The 20612-nt window shown below is 41.8% G+C and overlaps 1 protein-coding gene across 1 annotated transcript in view; it reads left to right on the top strand.

Moving 5' to 3' along the window:
• Nucleotides 1–20612, top strand: part of LOC120917387 (solute carrier family 22 member 6-B-like) — a 103733-nt gene that overhangs the window by 31588 nt on the left and 51533 nt on the right. Inside the window, exons 3-5 of the mRNA XM_040328651.1 lie at nucleotides 9255–9409; nucleotides 10962–11130; nucleotides 12742–12865. Coding sequence (XP_040184585.1) covers nucleotides 9255–9409; nucleotides 10962–11130; nucleotides 12742–12865 — 448 coding nt within the window. The remainder of the gene's footprint in view (nucleotides 1–9254; nucleotides 9410–10961; nucleotides 11131–12741; nucleotides 12866–20612) is intronic.

The raw sequence follows: 20612 nt of genomic DNA, 5'->3' as shown, positions 1-20612 counted from the left end.
TTCTGGCACCTACAGAGTTAATCCCATTCACAATAGGCCTTCCTGGGGGATCTTCTCTTGATTTGTGTATTTTAGGGAGCGTATATAGAACTGGAATTTTGCATCCCAGGGGTTGAAGATATTTAGCTTCTTTTTTGTTCAATAAGCCTTTCTTGGTTCCTCTTTTTATAAGGCTTGCTAAATCGTCTTTATACCGGACTATAGGGTTCCCTGGTAGCCTCAAATACGTTGTATTGTCACTCAGTTGACGTTCAATCTCTCTTTTATAGGCCTCTTTGGACTGAATGACAATAGCTCCCCCTTTATCCGCTTGCCTCACGACCACGTCATTTCTTTCTTCCAATTTTCTTATACCATTCTTGATGTCTCCTGGATCCGAGATTCTCTTAATTTTCAAATCCTGTAGATCTTTTAGTACCATCCGTCTGAATACTTCAATATGTCCATCATTACTAATTGGTGGGTTGAATACCGATTTGTTTCTCAGGTTACTAAACACCACATCCGTAGCTTCCGTGAGATTTCTTGTTATACCCTCTCCTGGTTTGTTCATCATGTACTTCTTGATGTGAAGGCTTCTCGCAAATTTGTTAATATCCACATAGGCATCGAATTTATTAAAGTTTTTCTTTGGGGCATATTTGAGGCCCTTATCCAATACTTTTATTTCCTCCTTGGTGAGTTCTACTCCACTAATATTGACAATCCCTTCTCCTATCAATCTCTTTTTCTTCTGCTTCTTTGCTCCCGCTCTGCATCCTCTCTTTGGTTTCCGTGTCCTCCAGACTGATTTTCTTGGGTCCTTCCTGGTGTTCTCCTCGTTTTCTCTTCCTTGTCCCGATTCCTCTGAACATTCTGATTCCTGTGATCTTCTTTCCTCATATCGCCTGGTCTGGTTTCTGGACTCCAATTCCGTGATCTCTGTACCCCATTCTCCTGGTGACGCCTGGGGGATTCTCGGCGTCTTTGCTCTAAAAAACGCCTTGGTGATGCGTTCCTATTCTCTCTTCCATACGAGTAATGGCGATTGGGTGTTCTATTTTCATAATGCCTTGGTGTTGTACCTCCTCCTCCATCATCTCTTCTCAGGTGATCATAATGGTTATACACTGGTACATTATATGAATTTTCATAGACCCTTCTCTCTTCCTGTTGGTAGTAGTTTCCGTCCCGTCTTGGATTTTCATAATGATAGGCATCCTGATAAGTCTGATTTCTCCAAGGGGGTGTCCGTGATCTCCCCCTATTAGGCATATGTTGGAAGGGGCATTATATGCATTCTGGTTTTGCCAGTTCTTTTTCCAAAAGGGTTTCCAGCCATTGTTATTCCCATTTTTTCTCGGTTTTTGATTTGGGGTATTGGCCCCTTGGTTTCTTTCCATTGTATTGGTATTCTGATTAGTTACTTTATCACTATTAGCATCAAGTCTTGTGTCCTGATCCGGAGAACTCCTATTTGAGGTCGTTCCTACTTCTTCTATTTTATTCTGCCACTTATATACCAGATCATCCTCATAGTCTTTCATGTCCCTCTGGTATTTTCTTTTTTTCCTAGCTGCTGTCTCCTTATCTTTTTGTTCCATGTCCCGTTGTAATTGTTTAGACAGAGCCAGAAATTCAGGAAGGTTTTTGCTACCTTCCAAGTTAGTTTTTATTTCTGTCATACTACGATCAATGACTCTGATTTTACGTTGTTTCCTTTTAATCAATAGTTGTAGCAGTTCTAGACCTTTATCATTGAAAAACTGGAACCACTCATCAGTGGATTCCTTATCAGTTAAGCCATCATTGATGGGTACATCCCATCTTAATCTCCTTGGGATTAGTCTATCCTTGATGTACTTTTCATGGGTAGCAATATCCCACCAAGCATTTATTTTCTTTTCCATCAGGTGGCCCATTTTCCTAAAACTATTTTCAATATTTCCACCTGGGTTCTCCTCAGGTTTTTCAAAGATATTTAAAAATAAAAAAACCAAAAGGTTGGCGCTGCGCTAAAAGATTGTTGATAAAAAAGTGATGTGTTTATGAACCAACAAAAGAAAGATGTGTAGCAGCTAGCACTAAAATGTGTACAACAAATTAAAAAGCATAAATATAAAAGGCAGTGCAGCGCTGTTAATAATGATAGAATATTTAAATACAATTAAGTAAAAACTGTGAAACAAAGAACTCTTTGATAAGAGAAAGAATCCAATTGGATATATTAAATTAGTGAGTGATAAAAATAAACAGCAAAGTCCATTTAAAAACCCAAAAATTAAAAAGTGTTTCAATCTGGTGTGAAAAAACAAATCCTTAATTAACAAGATGTGATGATATCTTGATTGCTGTGAGAAGGTGTTCACCCATGCAATTCGTGAAGTAAGGATTAACCGCTTACCGGAGGTAAAGACTGTTTTCCACCAGTCCTATAGAGCCTATGGGAAGTCTGGTCTCCCAATACCCTTTCAGCAATAATTACACCTCAGCAATCGATCCGGGTATCATAGATAGGAACAAAAGAAACTCTTCATAGTGCATACCATTTAAACCAAAATAAGATTTAATAAAAGTATTGCACTTACAGTTATGTTGCCAAAAAACCGCATATAAGTGGACAAAGAAAAGAGAGCGCTTCAGCTGTAGTGTTCCGATGCTCCTCGCTACTCAGTCTGCAACCACGGCCGGCGTTCAGAACGGAACGCAATGACGTCACGGCACCCAACACTACAGCTTTTTTCTAGTTTTTTAGTGCATTTTGCATTTTGTAGAAACACACTACAGTTCATTTAACATGATCCTAGAGATCTAGTTCTGTGCGTTTTTTTAAATACATTTTTATTTAAAGCTTTCACAGTACAGCAAAACTGAGTAAAGAAACATGACTTAATACAGCGAACATAGCTAAGTAGATAATTGCTGACCAATATAAAACGGTTGTATCCCATAAGTTCGGGAATGAGTACACATTTGTAGTAAGAACTAAAAAGTGTGGATGAAATGCAGTCGGGTCACCAGTGGGGTCACCCACACCCCCCTGGTGGTCTTATGGTTGGTCATCCAGCACATTCCCCATGTAGGTTCAGGGCGGGCAGTGCTCCTACGGGGGAACAGATGGGCATCTCCTCTTCCTCTGCATCACGGTGGCTTCCGCTGTGTGTCTCCTCCCGCCTCCTAAGCATCCAATAGGATCGCCTGTCCTTTCAGCCAATCGGGTGATGAGTCTCACAACCCGCTTCCTGATTGGACAGGAAGAGGATCAGTGAGAAAATAGCGAATATTCATTCGCTATTCTCACAAAACTGGGTGAACTCGGATCGCAGTTTTCTGCACCCTGAGCCCATGCTTTTTTGAATCCTCTGTGCTTTAAACCCCCCCCCCCATTGGAATTCATGCATCCAGCGCCCTGTATTTAGATTAGAGGGCCGGGTGCATGGATGAGGGGGCAGCTAATGGATGGGCCACCACTGATAAAACAGGTATCGTTTTCCGATAACATGCTCATAACGATAAGAAAAATAACATAACCTACATTCTAAGGTATAGGTTGCATACAAAGATTTAAAGGGCTTGTAAAGGTAAACATTTTTTTCCCTAAATAGCTTCCTTTACCTTAGTGCAGTCCTCCTTCACTTACCTCCTCCTTCGATTTTGCTTTTAAATGTCCTTATTTCTTCTGAGAAATCCTCACTTCCTGTTCTGTCTGTAACTACACACAGTAATGCAAGGCTTTCTCCCTGGTGCAGAGAAAGCCTCTTGAGGGGGGAGGGGGCGAGCAGGAGTGTCAGGATGCCCACTAACACACAGCTCCTTTCTCTATCTGCAAAGTAGAGAGTTTCCTGACTTGCCTGCTCGCCCCCTCCCCCATCAAGAGGCTTTCTCCACACCAGGGAGAAAGCCTTGCATTACAAAGGACATTTAAAAGCAAACCCCTTTCAACCCCTTTAAACATATACTAGACATGAACTTTTAGCCTACAGAGTCTTCACAAAGTCACATGTATAATGGATGCAGGTGATACAGGTGGTGCCCGTAGGGTGATGTCATGTCTGTTAGAGGATGGGTGTAGTTAACACCCCACTAGGGTAAGAGGGTTTATTACCAAGAATGGGTATAGAATATGGTGGTTAGAGTTTGCCCAAGGCTTTTGTGAGGTTCATCTTGGAATACCAGGCGGTGAACAAAAAGGTGGTCATGAGTTGATGAATTTCAGCTGAAGAGAAAGTGTGCTCAATGAAGGCTGTCCAGTGAGTAAAGAAACGTTTGGTGGGTCTGAAGTTTTGTAACATAGTGTCCAGTTTTTCCAGATACAAGAGCATTTTCAGCTCCTTCTTGACCGTGGAGAAAGATTAACTGTGTGGAGATGTCCAAGCATTAAGTAGGACCCTCCTGGTTATCCCTGTCCACCGAGTGGATAATGTATGGCAGGCCTTTGTGGAGGATGACTACTCCCGCTTTTTGCCCTACTGCTGAGGGACCAAAAACCTTCCCTACCCAGTTTCTTTAGGCAATGAATGTCATTTTCAGTCAAATGACTCTCCTGGAGAAGAACCAAATCTGCCCGTAGATGTTTGTGTAGGTTTTTCATCCACTTGGTCAGAGACCGGAACCCCTTGAAATGACCCGCATAATTCAAGCCCGGCTAGTAAGGGCTTGTCAAATGGAAATGCTCTCAATAAACAGGGTAAATAAGGGAGAGGACGTGGATCCACCCCCTACCCTAAGAACAGTAGCTCTCTTATACCTCGAAGGGAAAAATAATAGGTAAGATGGACAGGAAACAAAACATGATATTCAAGCGCACTCCCTGTAGATGTCTAAGGTTCACAACAAGCTAGTATTACTTGGAATAGGGATGGGGGCTAAGGATAGTGACGGAAAAAATGAACTGTAAAGTAAATAGGAATGAGAATAAAAATTAAAAATTAAAATAAATATTAAAATAAAAATAAAATAAAAAAAATAAATATGGGTATTGTCCAAAAAAGACAGTGCTATAAAATGGATATCATAGTCCATCAAGTGTCCATGGCACTGTGTTACTAAATCGCTATAGCCTTGCTTTGGATGGCTGCCAGCTGACAGATGAAGTGATCTGTATGAAAGCAAAAAAAGACAAATGCAGCGCCTTCTAAGCGTAGCAAGCTCGTTTAATAAGAGTGGAATGTTCAAAAGCTATAAAAAGCCTACTTACAAACATAAATGAATACAGGCAAAATGGTGTAGAGATCATCCGCATTGTTTAACCGGTGTCCGTACGATGTCCTGGTGCAGGCAGCGTGGAGATGTCGTTCTCTGTGTAGCAGCGGCGGCAGGAACCGAGACGCTCTCGGAACCTACAGGCTGGAATCAGGTATCCACTGCGGACTGCAAATGACGTCACTTCCGGATGCGGGAGGTGCACGCGTTCAAGACTTTCGAGTCTCTTCCTCAGGATGGACAGGAATCAGCCTAGTACCATGAGTGTGAGAGACCCTGAAGGAGTGATCTAGTCTGCTCCAAATAGAACAGAAGTTAAGTTAAGCTTAACCAAAATAAATAAGGATGATAAACAATAAAACCATATATATCTATTGACTCACTTTTTTCCGTATGAGAAATAAACATACTAAGGAAAGTCCAGCTAACAAACCCCCATTAGGTGGGTATGTTGCTGTCCCATACCAGTGATACACCAACACAGATGATATTTTGGGGACAAAAAAAAAAAAACACACCAGAAACCCCATCTGTATCTAAGCAAAGAAGGTAGCACTTCCTGACAAGAACAATAAAACAGAGCATACAATGTAGAACATGACTCTCGGCCTTGGAAGCCTATTAAAAGGGGAAAGCATCAGTTGGTTAAGTACAATACCACCAGGTCAATATTAGGTATGCCCCATGGGAGGCAGAAAGCAGTCATCCTGTAACAATCAGTGAATAACTCACTGGTTAAAGAAAGAGGTATAGTAGTGCTGCTTTGATGCCTAGATACACCCGTGGCTGGAGAGGATGAGATGCAGGGTGCATCATCTGTTATAGTAGCAGAAGCCAGATTTCCGGCTAGTAGAATCCACATATTGTTGAGCTTCCAGAGGAGATGTGAAGGAAAGCTGTTCACCTTGAGGAGACTGTAGACAAGGAATGGCAGGATACGCAAGGGAAATTTTCAGATTGTGTTGGTACAATAGTGAACCGATGGGAGTGAAAGATTTGCAATGTCTGGAGAAGGGCTAGGGTTAAATGTTAGGGTTAGGGTTAGATATAGAGTTATGCCGTGTTCACACGATCAGTCCATCCGATGAGAACGAACCGATGGACCGTTTTCATCAGTTACTGTAATCATGTCAGAATGCGGTGATGTAAAACACAACAACGTGCTGAAAAAAACGAAGTTCAATGCTTCCAAGCATGCGTCGACTTGATTCTGAGCATGCGTGGATTTTTAACCGATGGTTGTGCCTACTAACGATCGTTTTTTTCCCATCGGTTAGGAATCCATCGGTTAAATTTAAAGCAAGTTGGCTTTTTTTTAACCTATGGTTAAATAACCTATGGGGCCGACACACGATCGGTTTTGACCGATGAAAACGGTCCATCAGACCGTTGTCCTCTGTTTAACCTATCGTATGTACGAGGCCTTAGAGTTATGGTTGGGGTTAAAGGTTAGAGTTAAGGGTTAGGGTCAAGGGTTAGGGCTAGAGTTAGGCTTAAGGGTTAGAGTAAGGGTTAGGGTTAGATTTAGGGTTAGAGTTAGGGTTAGAGTAAGGGTTACAGTTATAGAAAGGGTTATTGTTAGTGGTAAATGTCAGGGTTAGCAGTAATTCTTAGAATTAGAATGCTAACCCTAACAATTACCACTAACCCTAATCCTAATCATTGCTGCTAACCCTAACTCTAAACCTAATTTTAATCCTAACCCTTAACATTAACCCAGCCCTTAACCCTAACATGCGACTTTGGACATATAAAGGTTCCTGCACTACTTTGATGCAACTTTGATGCTTCTAGAGTGCCAGAGTGTAAAGTCGCATCCAACTCACATCAAAGTTGTACTCCATGAACAGAACTGTCATACTTTCTTATTAGTCAAAAAAAAGCAAAATGCATCAAAAACACGTGCATAAATGGTAATCTAGCCAGAGTCTGTTTGGTATTACATAAAGAGGAAGGAGGCAGCCTGTATCTTGGGAAGATCTGTGGTTAGTTCTCCAAGATGTTTGGAACAACCTACCTGCCAAGTTCTCTCAAACTGTGTACAAGTGTACCTAGAAGAACTGATACTGAGGGTTAGGCCGCGTACACACGATCGGTCAAAACCGATGAAAACGGACTGAAGGACCTTTTCATCGGTCCAAACCGATCGTGTGTGGGCCCCATCGGTCCGTTATCCTTCGGTTGAAAAATGTAGAACTTGCTTTAAAATTCAACCGATGGACGCCTAACCGCTCAGTCAAAACCGATGGTTAGTATGCAAAAGCGTCGGTTCAAAACCTGTGCATGCTCAGAATCAAGTCGACACATGCTTGGAAGCATTGAACTTCGTTTTTTCTGCACGTCGTTGTGTTTTACGTCACCGCGTTCTGACACGATCGGTTTTTAACTGATGGTATGTAGGCACATCAGACCATCAGTCAGCTTCATCGGTTCACCATCGGATGGACTAATCGTGTGTATGCGGCCTAAGGGTAGTCAAACCAAATACTCATTTGATTTTGATTTTTCTTCTATTCGCTGCATTCTTACAAAACAGCATTTCTTCACGCACAAACTTTTGCACAGCATTATGATGTTATGATAATTGAGCAATGGCAGCCTACATAATTTCATGCCAGGTGTACTTTAAATGTATCATTATCTGCAATACAGGGCCAAAGATCTATCTAATCAGTTATAAATCGAAGAAATCCATGCATTTATGATCCAAAGATATCTGAAAATGTATTGCCAAATAATGTAATATGTGAATTTGCCCAAAACTGATTTTATTCATTTTGGCTGGATGCCAGTTAGCTGAATCACTCACTATTTTCTATACCTCAAGAGGATTTTTGCATAAATTTTATCAGGTCAGTCCACCTGCTGCGATCTTTAAGTGGGAAGTCAAAAGTCTCGTACACACGACCGAGTTTCTCGGCAAAAACCAGCAAGAAACTTGCTGGGAGATATTTTTTTGCCGAGGAAACCGGTCGTGTGTACATTTTCTTCGAGGAAACTGTCAAGAAACTCGACGAGCCAAAAAGAGAGCAAGTTCTCTATTTCCTTGATGGGAATGGAGAAACTTGGCTTGCCAAGTTTCTCGACGGCTTCACAAGGAACTCGACGAGGAACTCTATGTGTTTCACCCGTCGAGTTTCTCGGTCATGTGTACGAGGCCAAACAGGCAAACTGGTCCATTTGTGCAAATTAGAAATGCCCACAAAAAAATGAATACTATCTTCAACAACAAACTATACATTTTCAAACTGAAACTCTATCCATTGTTTTTCTTTTTTCTTTTGCTTTTGATGTAGTTCATGTTTGATATAGGTTAGACCCCCTAATTCCCGTGCATTCAACGAGACAGCAGATGAGCAGAAATCTTTACTCCTCACACACATAGCAATAAAAGTATATTTATCAGAGGGGGAAGGGTTAGAACTTCTGTCTGTTTTTTTATTCTTGTCGTGGTCCTCTTTAAGGAGATTCTGGTGCTGTTACTGGAAAAAAATAACAAAGTAACAGAAATCTCCAGGGGGACACAGAAAGCAATAAAAACTTGACAACCTAACCCTTTACCACCATATTCAAAACACGTTTTGTCGTGAGTTCCACTTTACCTGACAGTTGACTTTTTTTTAAAAGACTATGGCCTGGATTCAGGTAGATCGGCGCATCTTTCTGCCGGCGTAGCGCATCTCATATGCGCTACGCCGACGTAACAGAGAGGCAAGAACAGTATTCACAAAGCACTCGCTCCCTATGGCCAGCGTAAATATGCGCCCAGGATACGACGGCATAGGACACTTACGTCGGTCGGAGGAAGCCAAATTTCAGGCGTATCTTGCATTAAGAATCCGGCGCATAGATACGACGGCGCATCTGTGCACTTACGCGGCGTATCTAGAGATACGTCGGCGTAAGTGCTACGTGAATCCGGGCCTATCTTTTTAAAAAGCATGAACTATACACTGTGTAATTACTGGTTTACTGTAATACATTGACATGTTTACAGTAATACACTATAATACACTAAAATTGTATTATTAGTTTTGCACTGGAATTCAGAAAATATTTTCCTGTCATACCAGGTTTGGTCGCAGACCTTTGAACATATGGTCAAACCTTCAGATGTTTGTAAGTGGAATATGTGCAGCCTTTGCTCCCAATTACATCACATACTGTGTGTTCAGATTCCTGACTGGAGCATCTCTCTCTGGTATTGTTCTCAACTCATATTCTCTGAGTAAGTATTTTGTTTACGATAATACTACTGTATCAATATGGATGTCCAACAATCTTGGACACCTTTTTTATAAAGTGACCCATAGTTACGCAACTGGTGTCTGGTGCAATGTGGGGGGACAACTGCAGGGGCCAATGTGCTAAATGCAGCACATTGCGCTGTTCCTTTTTTTGTTTTAAATACATTTTATTGACCTGTCACACACAGTGATGTTTCATAAAATTCTACGGCCACCATGCAGAGTAAGGCAGTAGATTGCCTCCCCCTGTACTTTTGTTTCAGCTCATACGGCCCGCACACCACGCGGTGTGGTGGAGTGAACCGGCACATAGGAGGCAAAGCATTTTGCCTTGTCTTTTGGAGGGATTGTGCTGGAATAGCCACCCAACACAGTCCCACTGCACCTGATGTGAATGGGCCCTTAGCCTCACCCAATAGGGGAAGATCCTCTCATCCTCCTGCTCCTCAGTGGCGTATCATCCATGGGTGCAGGGATTTTTCACAGAACAAGGCCCACTGTGACCCACACTGCACTGATGGATAATCCCCTGGTTTAGAGTCGGTGGGTGATCATGTGGCTGGGGGAGTTACAAGCACCGATCTCCCTATAGCTTTCAATGAAGCAGCTGACATTTTTTTTATCACTGCGCCACCTCCTTTACATTTGCCACGTATGTGTTTGCCCCCCTCCTTCCCCTGCAGCCTTTAGGGACACACCACAGGTCCCAGAAAGCTACGGTAACAATCAGATGGCACAGTTTAGCTTGCACATCTGCAGTGAACAGCTGGTTGTGAAGCCGTTAGCAGCCACAGCTGGCTGCCCACAGTTAGTATGCCTGTGCCTGCAGCTGAAGCATGGTGAAGCAACAAGCCAGGCGAGGACAGCGATCCAGGGATAGGTAAGTGTCTGTTTATTAAAAGTCAGTAGCCACAGTTTTTGTAGCTGCTGACTTTTCATTCATATACAATATGACTAAAGAACCTCTTTAAGGGGAATGCTGCACTAGTGATCCTGTTTCTGGCAGGGGCAGCATTTCTGAAGAATGGGGTTGGGCAATAATGTTTATAATCTTATCAATGTAAGTCAAACTTTTCTGTGAATGCTTGGCAATTGCAAATGTACATGGGGCAGCCATAATTGCTCATTGCAAAAGGCTGGTCTTCTGCTTTCTGCTTTGCATTTCTGCAAGTGATCTTCCTGTTTATGGCTATAGGTTTACTACCACGCTAAATTGAATTCATTCCTTATGTGGATGATATTTTATTTCAACAATTGCTAATCAGAAAAGGGAGATTGCAATGAAATATGGAGCTCCCTCTATAGTAGCTGAACTATAATTAAATGAATTGATTATGTTTAAAATATATATCAACATATAACAGCAAGCGTGTGAAATAAAAGCCATTAAAGCCACAGCAAAATTTCTTTAAGATTAATACTGCAGAAATAACTCAAAATATATTCACTGAAAATACATTATACATTCTCTTTTAATTATGGATGCTCCGGAATTTGTCTTGCTTACCATATGACACTTCAATTTCTCTATAGTTGTGGAGTGGATCCCCACAGAAAAACGAGCTTTCACCAGCACAGCCACTGGATATTGTTACACCGTGGGCCAGCTAATCCTGGTGGGATTGGCTTATATAATTCGGGACTGGCGCATGTTACAGTTGGCTGCATCCGTTCCTTTCTTCATCTACTTTTTATATTCATGGTAATTTTTCTATTTTTTTTTCATAATTCTTTATTTTTAATTTTCTGTATATTTCCTTACATCACATGTATACAACACATCCACGGGGACAGAATACATAACATTTATAAATTCAAACAAGACAGATACAAAAACGAAGAGAAAAAACAAAATACTAAAATAAAAAAAATTGGTGGACAATGGGAAAGGGAGGGAGCAATGCTTCTCCCCTCCCCCTCCTCCTAGAGATATTTGCATTTAAATGATTACTTAATTCTAAGTAGAAGACTCACATATTAGAACAATGCAAGTGCAAACTCCAAGTGCAAAATGCACTTGAAATTGCACTGAAACACTTTTTTTTCCATTTGGCTCTCTATTGCCGCCGCAATGGTGATAACCACGCCCACTCATTTGTATGGCGCTTGCGTGTCAGTGGGTTCCTCTGGACCCATGGCGCTACCCTGCACACTATGCTCCTTTCTCACGGGCGGTGCGAGGCCACGCAGTGCACCCCGTTTCTGGGGGATCTACTATTTATGGCATGAGCTGACGCCCTGAATGTGGAGACTTTGATGGACAGACCCTCTCCTCCCCTCCCACAGGAGGTGGATTGATTCATTACACCGGTGACTTACAGTAGCTCACAAAAGTGAGTACACCCCTCATATTTTTGAAAATATTTTATTATATATTTTCATGTGACAACACTGAAGAAATTAGTAGTGAGTGTCCAAAAATTACAATATTAGTAATGAAGGACCCTAAATAGTCATTTATCAGGTGATTATGTGTCATTACTGCTAGATAAAATATAGAAAATGTTAATGTTTAAGTCAACTACATTCTGCACACTGTAAATCGCATTAGGTACAGTGTAAATAGCACATGTATGCATTCTGCAGACTGTAAATTGCACATGTCTGCATTCTGCACACTGTAAATCGCACATGTCTGCACACTGTAAATCGCACATGTCTGTACACTGTAAATAGCACATGTCTACATTCTGCACACTGTAAATCGCACATGTCTGTACACTGTAAGAGTGCTTTCACACTCGCGGCGCCGCCTTACTGTTTTTGCATCACTTTTAACTCTTAACTCCCGCTACTGACCGAAAAAGGGTTAAAAGGGTTCGGTGGCATTGACCATTGATTTCAATGAGCAGGGGCACTTTAGGAGCGGTGAGCAAAAATTATCTCTGTATATTTGCATGGATAAATAGAAGTGTCATTCAGACACGCCAGCGGTTAATATAGGTACAGACTTCGGTATCTGAAGAAATTCACAAGAAGGGTCACTTTGGATGACCTACCATACTTATAATCTTTGTCAGAAGACCTAACTGCACATGGAGCCTGCAACTTTTAAAGCAAGCATTTGATTAGACATTTTCACATCAATCTTCAACAACAGCCTTTGTTTTTGTTTTGTTTTTTGTTTTTTTTATTTGACGCCAGACACCTCTTTGAATATCTATTGTAATGTTTAGTAGCATACATAGTACACATGTCACTGTGTTACTAGTCGCACCTAATGCTTAGAAGCACAAAGAAGAGTTTTATTAAAAAGCTGAAATGAAATACCTTCTGTTGTCTGATCATGATAATGTCACTATCTGGCCCTCAGGTGGCTTCCAGAATCCTGTCGCTGGCTTGTTCTTGGTGGGAAATATGAACAGGCCATCAAAGACCTGAAGAAAGTAGCAAGAATTAATAGAAAAACAGAGGAGGGAGAAAAACTTACCATGCAGGTATGTATTGAGAATTGAAATTTAAATATGATAAGGCATTCTACCTCTAATGTCACTGAATCAACAAAATACAGTAACTTCACCTTTAATGAAGAAATAAACAATACATTAAGGGGGATAAACAACAACATGTTTAGTAGAGATGGATATCTATTTCTGCTTTTATTTGATGATAATCCACTGCCTACATGAACCTTTTCTGGGGATATATGTTACTAAAGATATAAATAGCCAACCAGTGCAGCGCTACATAAAAATATATAGTTAACAATAACAAGATACCCTTATCTCACTTATGGCTACTGTAGCGGCTGCCCCCGTACCTATGTTGCTCATGGTTCACACCTTCCATAACTTCAATTAAACTTTATAGAATAATCATCCTGATGGGACTGATGGCCCGAACCCTAGCACATTTGGGGTGCTGGGATTACTGTGACCATTACCTCTTATCTTACTATGGATTATGTTTTAATAATTATCTGTTGGAATTTATCCCCTTACCCTTTTCCCTTCTTACCTTTATCTTATTTTACTATCACTTAGTTTAGTAAAGTCTGACTGGACTATTGACGATGATATTGGATAATGTCAACCACTCTTACTTAATGTCCATCTTTTTCTCTTTGTATTTCTAAGATCTCAATCAAATATGTTTTAAAAAAATATATATATATGGCATTAGGGATGAGCTGAACACCCCCCCCCCCCCCGGTTCGGTTTGCACCAGAACCTGCGAACGGACCAAAAGTTTGTGCGAACTTTAGAACTTCATTCAAGTCTATGGGACTTGAACATTCAAAATCAAAAGTGCTAATTTTAAAGGCTAATATGCAAGTTATTGTCCTAAAAAGGGGTTGGGGACCCGGGTCCTGCCACAGAGGACATGTATCAATGCAAAAAAAAGTTTTAAAAACGTGAGATTTTTCGGGAGCAGTGATTTTAATGATGCTTAAACTGAAAAAGTGAAATATTCCTTTAAATTTCGTACCTGCTGGGTGTCTATAGTATGCATGTGAAGTGGCACGTATTTCCCGTGTTTAAAACTGTCCCTGCACAAAATGACATTTCTATAGGAAAAAAAGTAATTTAAAACTGCTTGTGGCCTTAATGTAATGTCTGGTCCTGTGCAAAGGACACTAAATACTGGAGGCCCCTGCCTGTATTTGTATGAAAACACCAGCAATTGTATTCAGGTAAGCTTTAGGTGCACACTGTGCAAAGAACAAAGTACACTAAGTGAAAATACTGCAGCTAGCACAATCACCTGCCTGCCTGTCAGTATATTATGAAGAGAATAAGAGGAACGGATCTAGCTAAACTGAATACAGTGTATAAATATATATACAACACCTCGGATGCATATATATCCTCTACACACTGTAACTGAAGCTATCTGACTCGCCTGCCTGCTCTATCTAACTCAAATTTAATAACACTGTCACTCTCTCTCTGTCTGTCTTTAACCACCGCCGCAACAAACTACGCAAAGCCGCCTTATATAGTGTGGGGTGTGTACTAAACCCCCTGAGACATAATTGGCCAAAGCCACCCTGGCTTTGGCCAATTATGGCTCTCCGTTTTTTCAGCGCTGTGATTGGCCAAAGCATGCGGGTCATAGTGCATGCTTGGTCAATCATCAGCCAGCAATGCACTGCGATGCCGCAGTGAATTATGGGCCGTGACGCGGCACTCAAATTTGGCGCAAACGGCCCATAATGTTCGAAATTCGGCGAACGGTCGAACAGCTGATGTTCGAGTCGAACACGAAGCTCTTCCCTATATGGCATTACTGAAATACACTATACAATGTACAGTATGTAAAACTCCCACCAATAGTAAAACATAAGTGCATGAATCCACATCACAAATCTATGTGAAATTCAGATGATTAAGTAAAATATAACAATGTGAATAAACATAAATACATAAAAAAAATCACATGCCAGTGTGGTATATAACTGAAAATGCAAAGTGCTACAATAGGAACAAGTGTAGGATGGTAAAGTTCATAAAGTGTCAATATACATGTGCAAAAAGGAAAAATAAATTTTGTTTAATTTCGGATAGATTCATTATGTTACTAATTTAGTTTCTTTGATTTGCTTTGGAATTCGTTTAGTTTAGTTTTGTTCTGTTAAATGTAGTTTTGTTTAGTAATTTTCTAACAAATTCCAAATTTTCTAGGGCTGTTACTGATCAAAATATTTCTGTTTGATTAATCGTTTTTTTTTTAATCGATTAATCGACTAATTTCGATTAATTATAGAGCACATACAGATCCAACCACTTTTAGCTGATCTCCTTGCAGGCTGATTCCCAGTACAGTTACCAACAACTGGAAAAATGGATAGCAGGATACAAAAACACACAAAGGCAGCGCTCGCTGGGAATAGCATTAAAACTTTTATAGTCTTCAAGTAGGTAACCAAATAAATATTGCACTGGAGATAAAATCGATGTAGCTACATAAACTGTAAAAATGGTGCGAGTAATACCAAACGGTACCAAAAGCAGTCATAAAAACATGTAGCGAAGTATGATACTGGTATAAAAATGTGTACAACGATACCATTGCTGAATCCAGATGAGGAGAGGTTAACATCAGTCCGTCGGCATGTAGATGTCCCATGAAGGGAACTATCACAACTGACCAGTGGATGGCTGTAGAATCCCAGGTTGATAGAGGGAAGTGATAGAGGAAAGTTTAACAGCCCTTGCGTGTGGCAGATAGTAAGGTCCTGCCAGCATGCAGATATGAAGGCACAGCAAAGGAGCACTTCAGATGGACATGGTAAACCCCGCCAGTGTCCGTGACGTTACTGGATCTCCGACGGAACTCCCTGAAGGCCCAGAAGCCGGCGGAGAGGTGAGTACCAATCAAAAGAATTTTAATCGATCAAAAAAATTAAAAATTAATCGATTAATTAAAAGTTAATTTGCACAGCCCTAAAATTTTCGGAATGATTCTAATTCGGATCGGTCGAAAAATGATCGAACTATTTGAATCATGTGTGAAGAATAACTGTTAAGGGCTGGCTGCCACGTCCTTAACATCTGATGACTCATTAACTGTCAGCAGGCTTCCCGCTTAGAGCTGAAATGTAAACAAAAGAATGCCGGCAATAGAAAAGTCAGAAAAATAAAACAGTGTGGGACCCCCCCAAATCCATATCAGGCCCTTCAGGTCTGGTATGGATTTTAAGGGGAACCCCATGGCAAAATAAATACTAATCAATAATAAAAAACAATGGGCCAGATCCTCAATAGAGATACGCAGGCGGATCTGCTGTTCCGCCTGCGTATCCCTGTTTCTATCTTTGGAACTGATCCACAGAATCAGTTTCCAAGAGATAGACAGAAGATCCGGCAGGTGTAATAGTTTTACACTGCCGGATCTTAAGATGCAGTACCACGACCGCCGCTGGGGGCATTCTTTGTCGAAATTACGCGTCGGGTATGCGTCGGGTATGCTAATGAGGAGTTACGTCGATCCTCAAAGCTTTTTCGTGTTCGCTACGTCGCCGCTACGTTAGTTTCCCGTCGCTTAGTTACACTTTTGTAAAGCAGCCCTACTTTTACACAGCAGGCGTACTGCTGTGTAAAGTATGGCTGTCCTTCCCGCGTCAAATTTTAAAATTTTACGTCGATTGCGTAAGCCGTACGGGAATACGGAAATACGCTACGCGCCGATCAAAAAATGATGTCACATCGCGCAAAGCACGCCGGGAAATTTGCGTCACAAGCATGCGCAGTATGTCCGGCGCGGGAGCGTGCCAAATTTAAATGGGACTCGCCCCATTAGATTAGGAACGCCTTGCGCCGGACGGATTTGAGTTACAACGCCGCAAATTTCCAGGTAAGTGTGTTGTGGATCGATACCTAACTTAGGAAATTTGCTGCAGTGTAACTTAAATCTGTTAAGTTACGTTGCGCTGCGGGGCTGTGGATCTGGCCCTATGTCCCCAGATGTAGATCAATCGTCAATCACGCCACCCACCGCACCGCCGAACCTGAAAAATCCTAAGTACCTGTCACAAGTACAGAGTTAGGGATGAGTTTCGAGTTCGAGTCAAACTCATGTTCGACTCGAACATTGCCTGTTCGCATGTTCGGCGAACAATTTGGGGTGTTCGCGGCAAATTCGAAAAAAGCCGCGGAACACCCTGTTAAAGTCTATAGGAGAAATCTAAAGTGCTAATTTTAAAGGCTAATATGCAAGTTATTGTCCTAAAAAGTGTTTGGGGACCTGGGTCCTGCCCCAGGGGATATGTATCAATGCAAAAAAAGTTTTAAAAACTGACGTTTTTCTGGAGCAGTGATTTTAATAATGCTTAAAGTGAAACAATAAAAGTGAAATATTCCTTTAATTTTGTACCGGGGGGGGGGGGTGTGTATAGTATGCCTGTGAAGCAGCGCATGTTTCCTGTGCTTAGAACTGTCTCTGCACAAAGTGTCATTTCTGAAGGAAAAAAAGTCATTTAAAATCACACTATAATGAATTGTCGGCTTCCGGCAATTCAGAGAAAAGTTATTCATAAAAAAAAAAAAAAAAAAGCATGGGGTCCCCCCAAATATCCATTCAGGTCTTTAGGTCTGGTGTAGATTTTAAGGGGAACTCCCCCCCAAATTAAAAAAAATAATGGCGTGGAGTTCCTCCCAAAAATCCACACCAGACCCCTTATCCGAGCACACAACCTGGCCGGCCGCAGGAAAAAAGGGGGGGCGAGAGAACTCGCCCCCCTCCTGAACCGTACCAGGCCACATGCCCTCAACATTGGGAGGATGCTTTGGGGTCTGTGACCCCTCAAAGCACCATGTCCCAATGTTGATGGGGACAAGGGCCTCATTCCCACAACCTCAGAACCCAGATCCCGGCCCCCCCCCCCCCCTATGTGAATTTGTAATGGGGGTACATTGTACCTCTACCATTTCACTAAGAATGTGTAAAGAATTGTAAAAATAAAACACACACACCGTGGATAAAGTTCTTGATTATATAAGAGCTGTCACTGGCTCAAGCCGCGTCATTTGCCGGGCTGTCTCCGGTGGTGACAAGCGGCCGGCGATGCGTGCGGTCTGGATCCCGGACCTGGAAGAAGAGATCTTCTCATCGCTGGATACCGGCAGAGAGGAAATCACCCGTCGCAGGATACCGACAACGTTGGAGCGGGGACCGAGAGTGGATTACCACCGCTGGATTTTTTATTTTATTTTTTAATAAAATACTTTTTCCACGGTGTGTGTGTTTTATTTTTACAATTCTTTACACGTTCTTAGTGAAATGGTAGAGGTACAATGTACCCCATGCCGGGATCCCCTTTGTTAAAGGGGTCTTCCATATTCCGATAAGCCCCCCGCCCGCAGACCCCCACAACCACCGGGCAAGGGTTGTGGGGATAAGGCCGTTAACCCCATCAACATGGGGACATGGTGCTTTGGGGGTTCACAGACCCCCAAAGCATCCTTCCAATGTTGAGGGCATGTGACCTGGTATGGTTCAGGAGGGGGGCCGCTCTCTCGTCCCCCCTCTTTTGCTGCGGCCGGCCAGGTTGCGTGCTCGGATAAGGGGTCTGGTGTGGATTTTTGGGGGAACTTCAAGCCATTTTTTTTTAAATTTGGGGTGGATGTAGGTAAAAACTTCTGCGCTACTGTGGGTAAATCAGTGTTAAATAAATTAATAATAATGTCAAAGCAGCAGTATCTAATAGTGTTCACAGTACACAAAATATAAATGCAATAAAAAAGTGATAAGCGCTCCAAACCGTAGTTGCAAAACTATTAGGGTGGTAATCCACAAAGAATAAATGGTGATGTCATATAAAACACAATGAGAAATGTAAAGTCACAAAAAATCTCAAGTGAATCCTGGGGGAAAAAATAAATAAAAGTAAAAACTGAAAGGAAAATAATGTCCTTAAAGAAAGGGAAATAATGTGAACTGTCCTCTTAAAAGGGTAAAATGTTCAAGTAATATCCCAATCTTTTCCTGGATTTCCTAGTTGGATGTGAATCTGTATAATGCAATAAAAATCCGTGCCCAGCCTCCCAAAACTCTCCCCTTAATGCTGCTGCATAGTGCATGTAGCATGAGTGTAAGCGTATCCAGGGATGTGTGGCTCAATCCTTTCCAGGTCCTCTCCTATATGCCAGCCTCTTGCACCTAGTGATGTCACTGATCCCAAAGGATAATGTACCTGGTCAGTGCTCAGCGCACCATGTATGCAGGGGAGGAAGAGAAGAGAAGGATGCCTCCAATAGTGAAATATTGTAAAATCAAGATGGTCTTTATTGCCTGGCTAAAGTGGTCTCTTACATAAATAATAAATGAATGTGCATAAAACTTAACAAGACACGGCGTCCGCAGCGCCGTCTTACGTCTCCTCCGATAGCCTCCGGCTTGCGACAGTCTCACGTGATCCCGATCCCTGTGTGGTTACATCACGTACCGTAGGGATCGGGATCACGTGAGACTGGAGGCTATCGGAGGAGTCGTAAGACGGCTCTGCGGACGCCGCGTCTTGTTAAGTTTTATGCACATTCATTTATTATCTATGTAAGAGACCACTTTACATTTCTCATTGTGTTTTATATGACATCACCATTTATTCTTTGTGGATTACCACCCTAGTACTTTTGCAACTACGGGTTGGTGCGCTTATCACTTTTTTGTTGTTATTAAATTTGGGGTGGAGTTCCCCTTAAAATCCACACCAGACCTGAAGGGTCTGGAATTGATATTTGGGGGGAACCCCACGTCATTTTTTTTTTAAATTGACGGCGGGGTTCCCCTTAATATCCATACCAGACCTGAAGGGCCTGGTAATTGAATTTGGGGGGACCCCCACGCTTTTTTTTTTTATGAATGACTTTTTTCTGAATTGCCGGGAGCCGACAATTCATTATAGCCACGAGTGATTTTAAATTACTTTTTTCCCTTCAGAAATGACACTTTGTGCAGAGACAGTTCTAAGCACGGGAAACATGCGCTGCTTCACAGGCATACTATACACCCCCCCTAGGTACAAAATTTAAAGGAATATTTCACTTTTATTGTTTCACTTTAAGCATTATTAAATTCACTGCTCCCGAAAAAACTGAAGTTTTTAAAACTTTTTTTGCATTGATACAGGTCCCCAAACACTTTTTAGGTCAATAACTTGCCTTTAAAATTAGCATTTTAGATTTCAAACGTTCGAGTCCCATAGACTTTAACAGGGTTCTAAAGTTCACACAAACTTTTGGTCTGTTCGCAGGTTCTCGTGCGAACCGAACAGGGGGGGGGGGGGTACACAAGCACCTGTCACCAGCCCATCAGAGTATTTGAGTATCTGTCTCCAGCCCATCAGAGTACCCAAATACCTGTCACCAGCTCATCAGAGTAACTGAGTACATGAGTACCTGTCACGAGCCCATCAGAGTACCCGAGTACCTGTCACCAGCTCATCAAAGTACCCGAGTACCTGTCACAAAAAAATGTCCGGTGTGCAGCAAAAGAGTTAGGAAACACACCATCATTCATTGTTCCCAATGTCCCTCCCAACCTAGCCTATACATCGGAGAATGCTTCAGACGCTATCACACTTCCGTCAACTATTAGCCCATATTTCTAACTGACTGGCATTTCCTGTTTTCAATTTCTGCGCTGATTTTTTTCCCTGCTGCCTCAACCAATCATATCACTGCCTTTCATGTGAACTGACCCTGGAGAAATATTGGCTGCTCTGGAAAAAGATGGTGTGGGTGT

The sequence above is a fragment of the Rana temporaria genome, chromosome 11 (assembly GCF_905171775.1).
Source record: "Rana temporaria chromosome 11, aRanTem1.1, whole genome shotgun sequence".
In the NCBI taxonomy this organism is placed as follows: Eukaryota; Metazoa; Chordata; class Amphibia; order Anura; family Ranidae; genus Rana; species Rana temporaria.
Note: the sequence above shows the minus strand (reverse complement) of the source record. Positions and strands in the feature narration are given on the sequence as shown.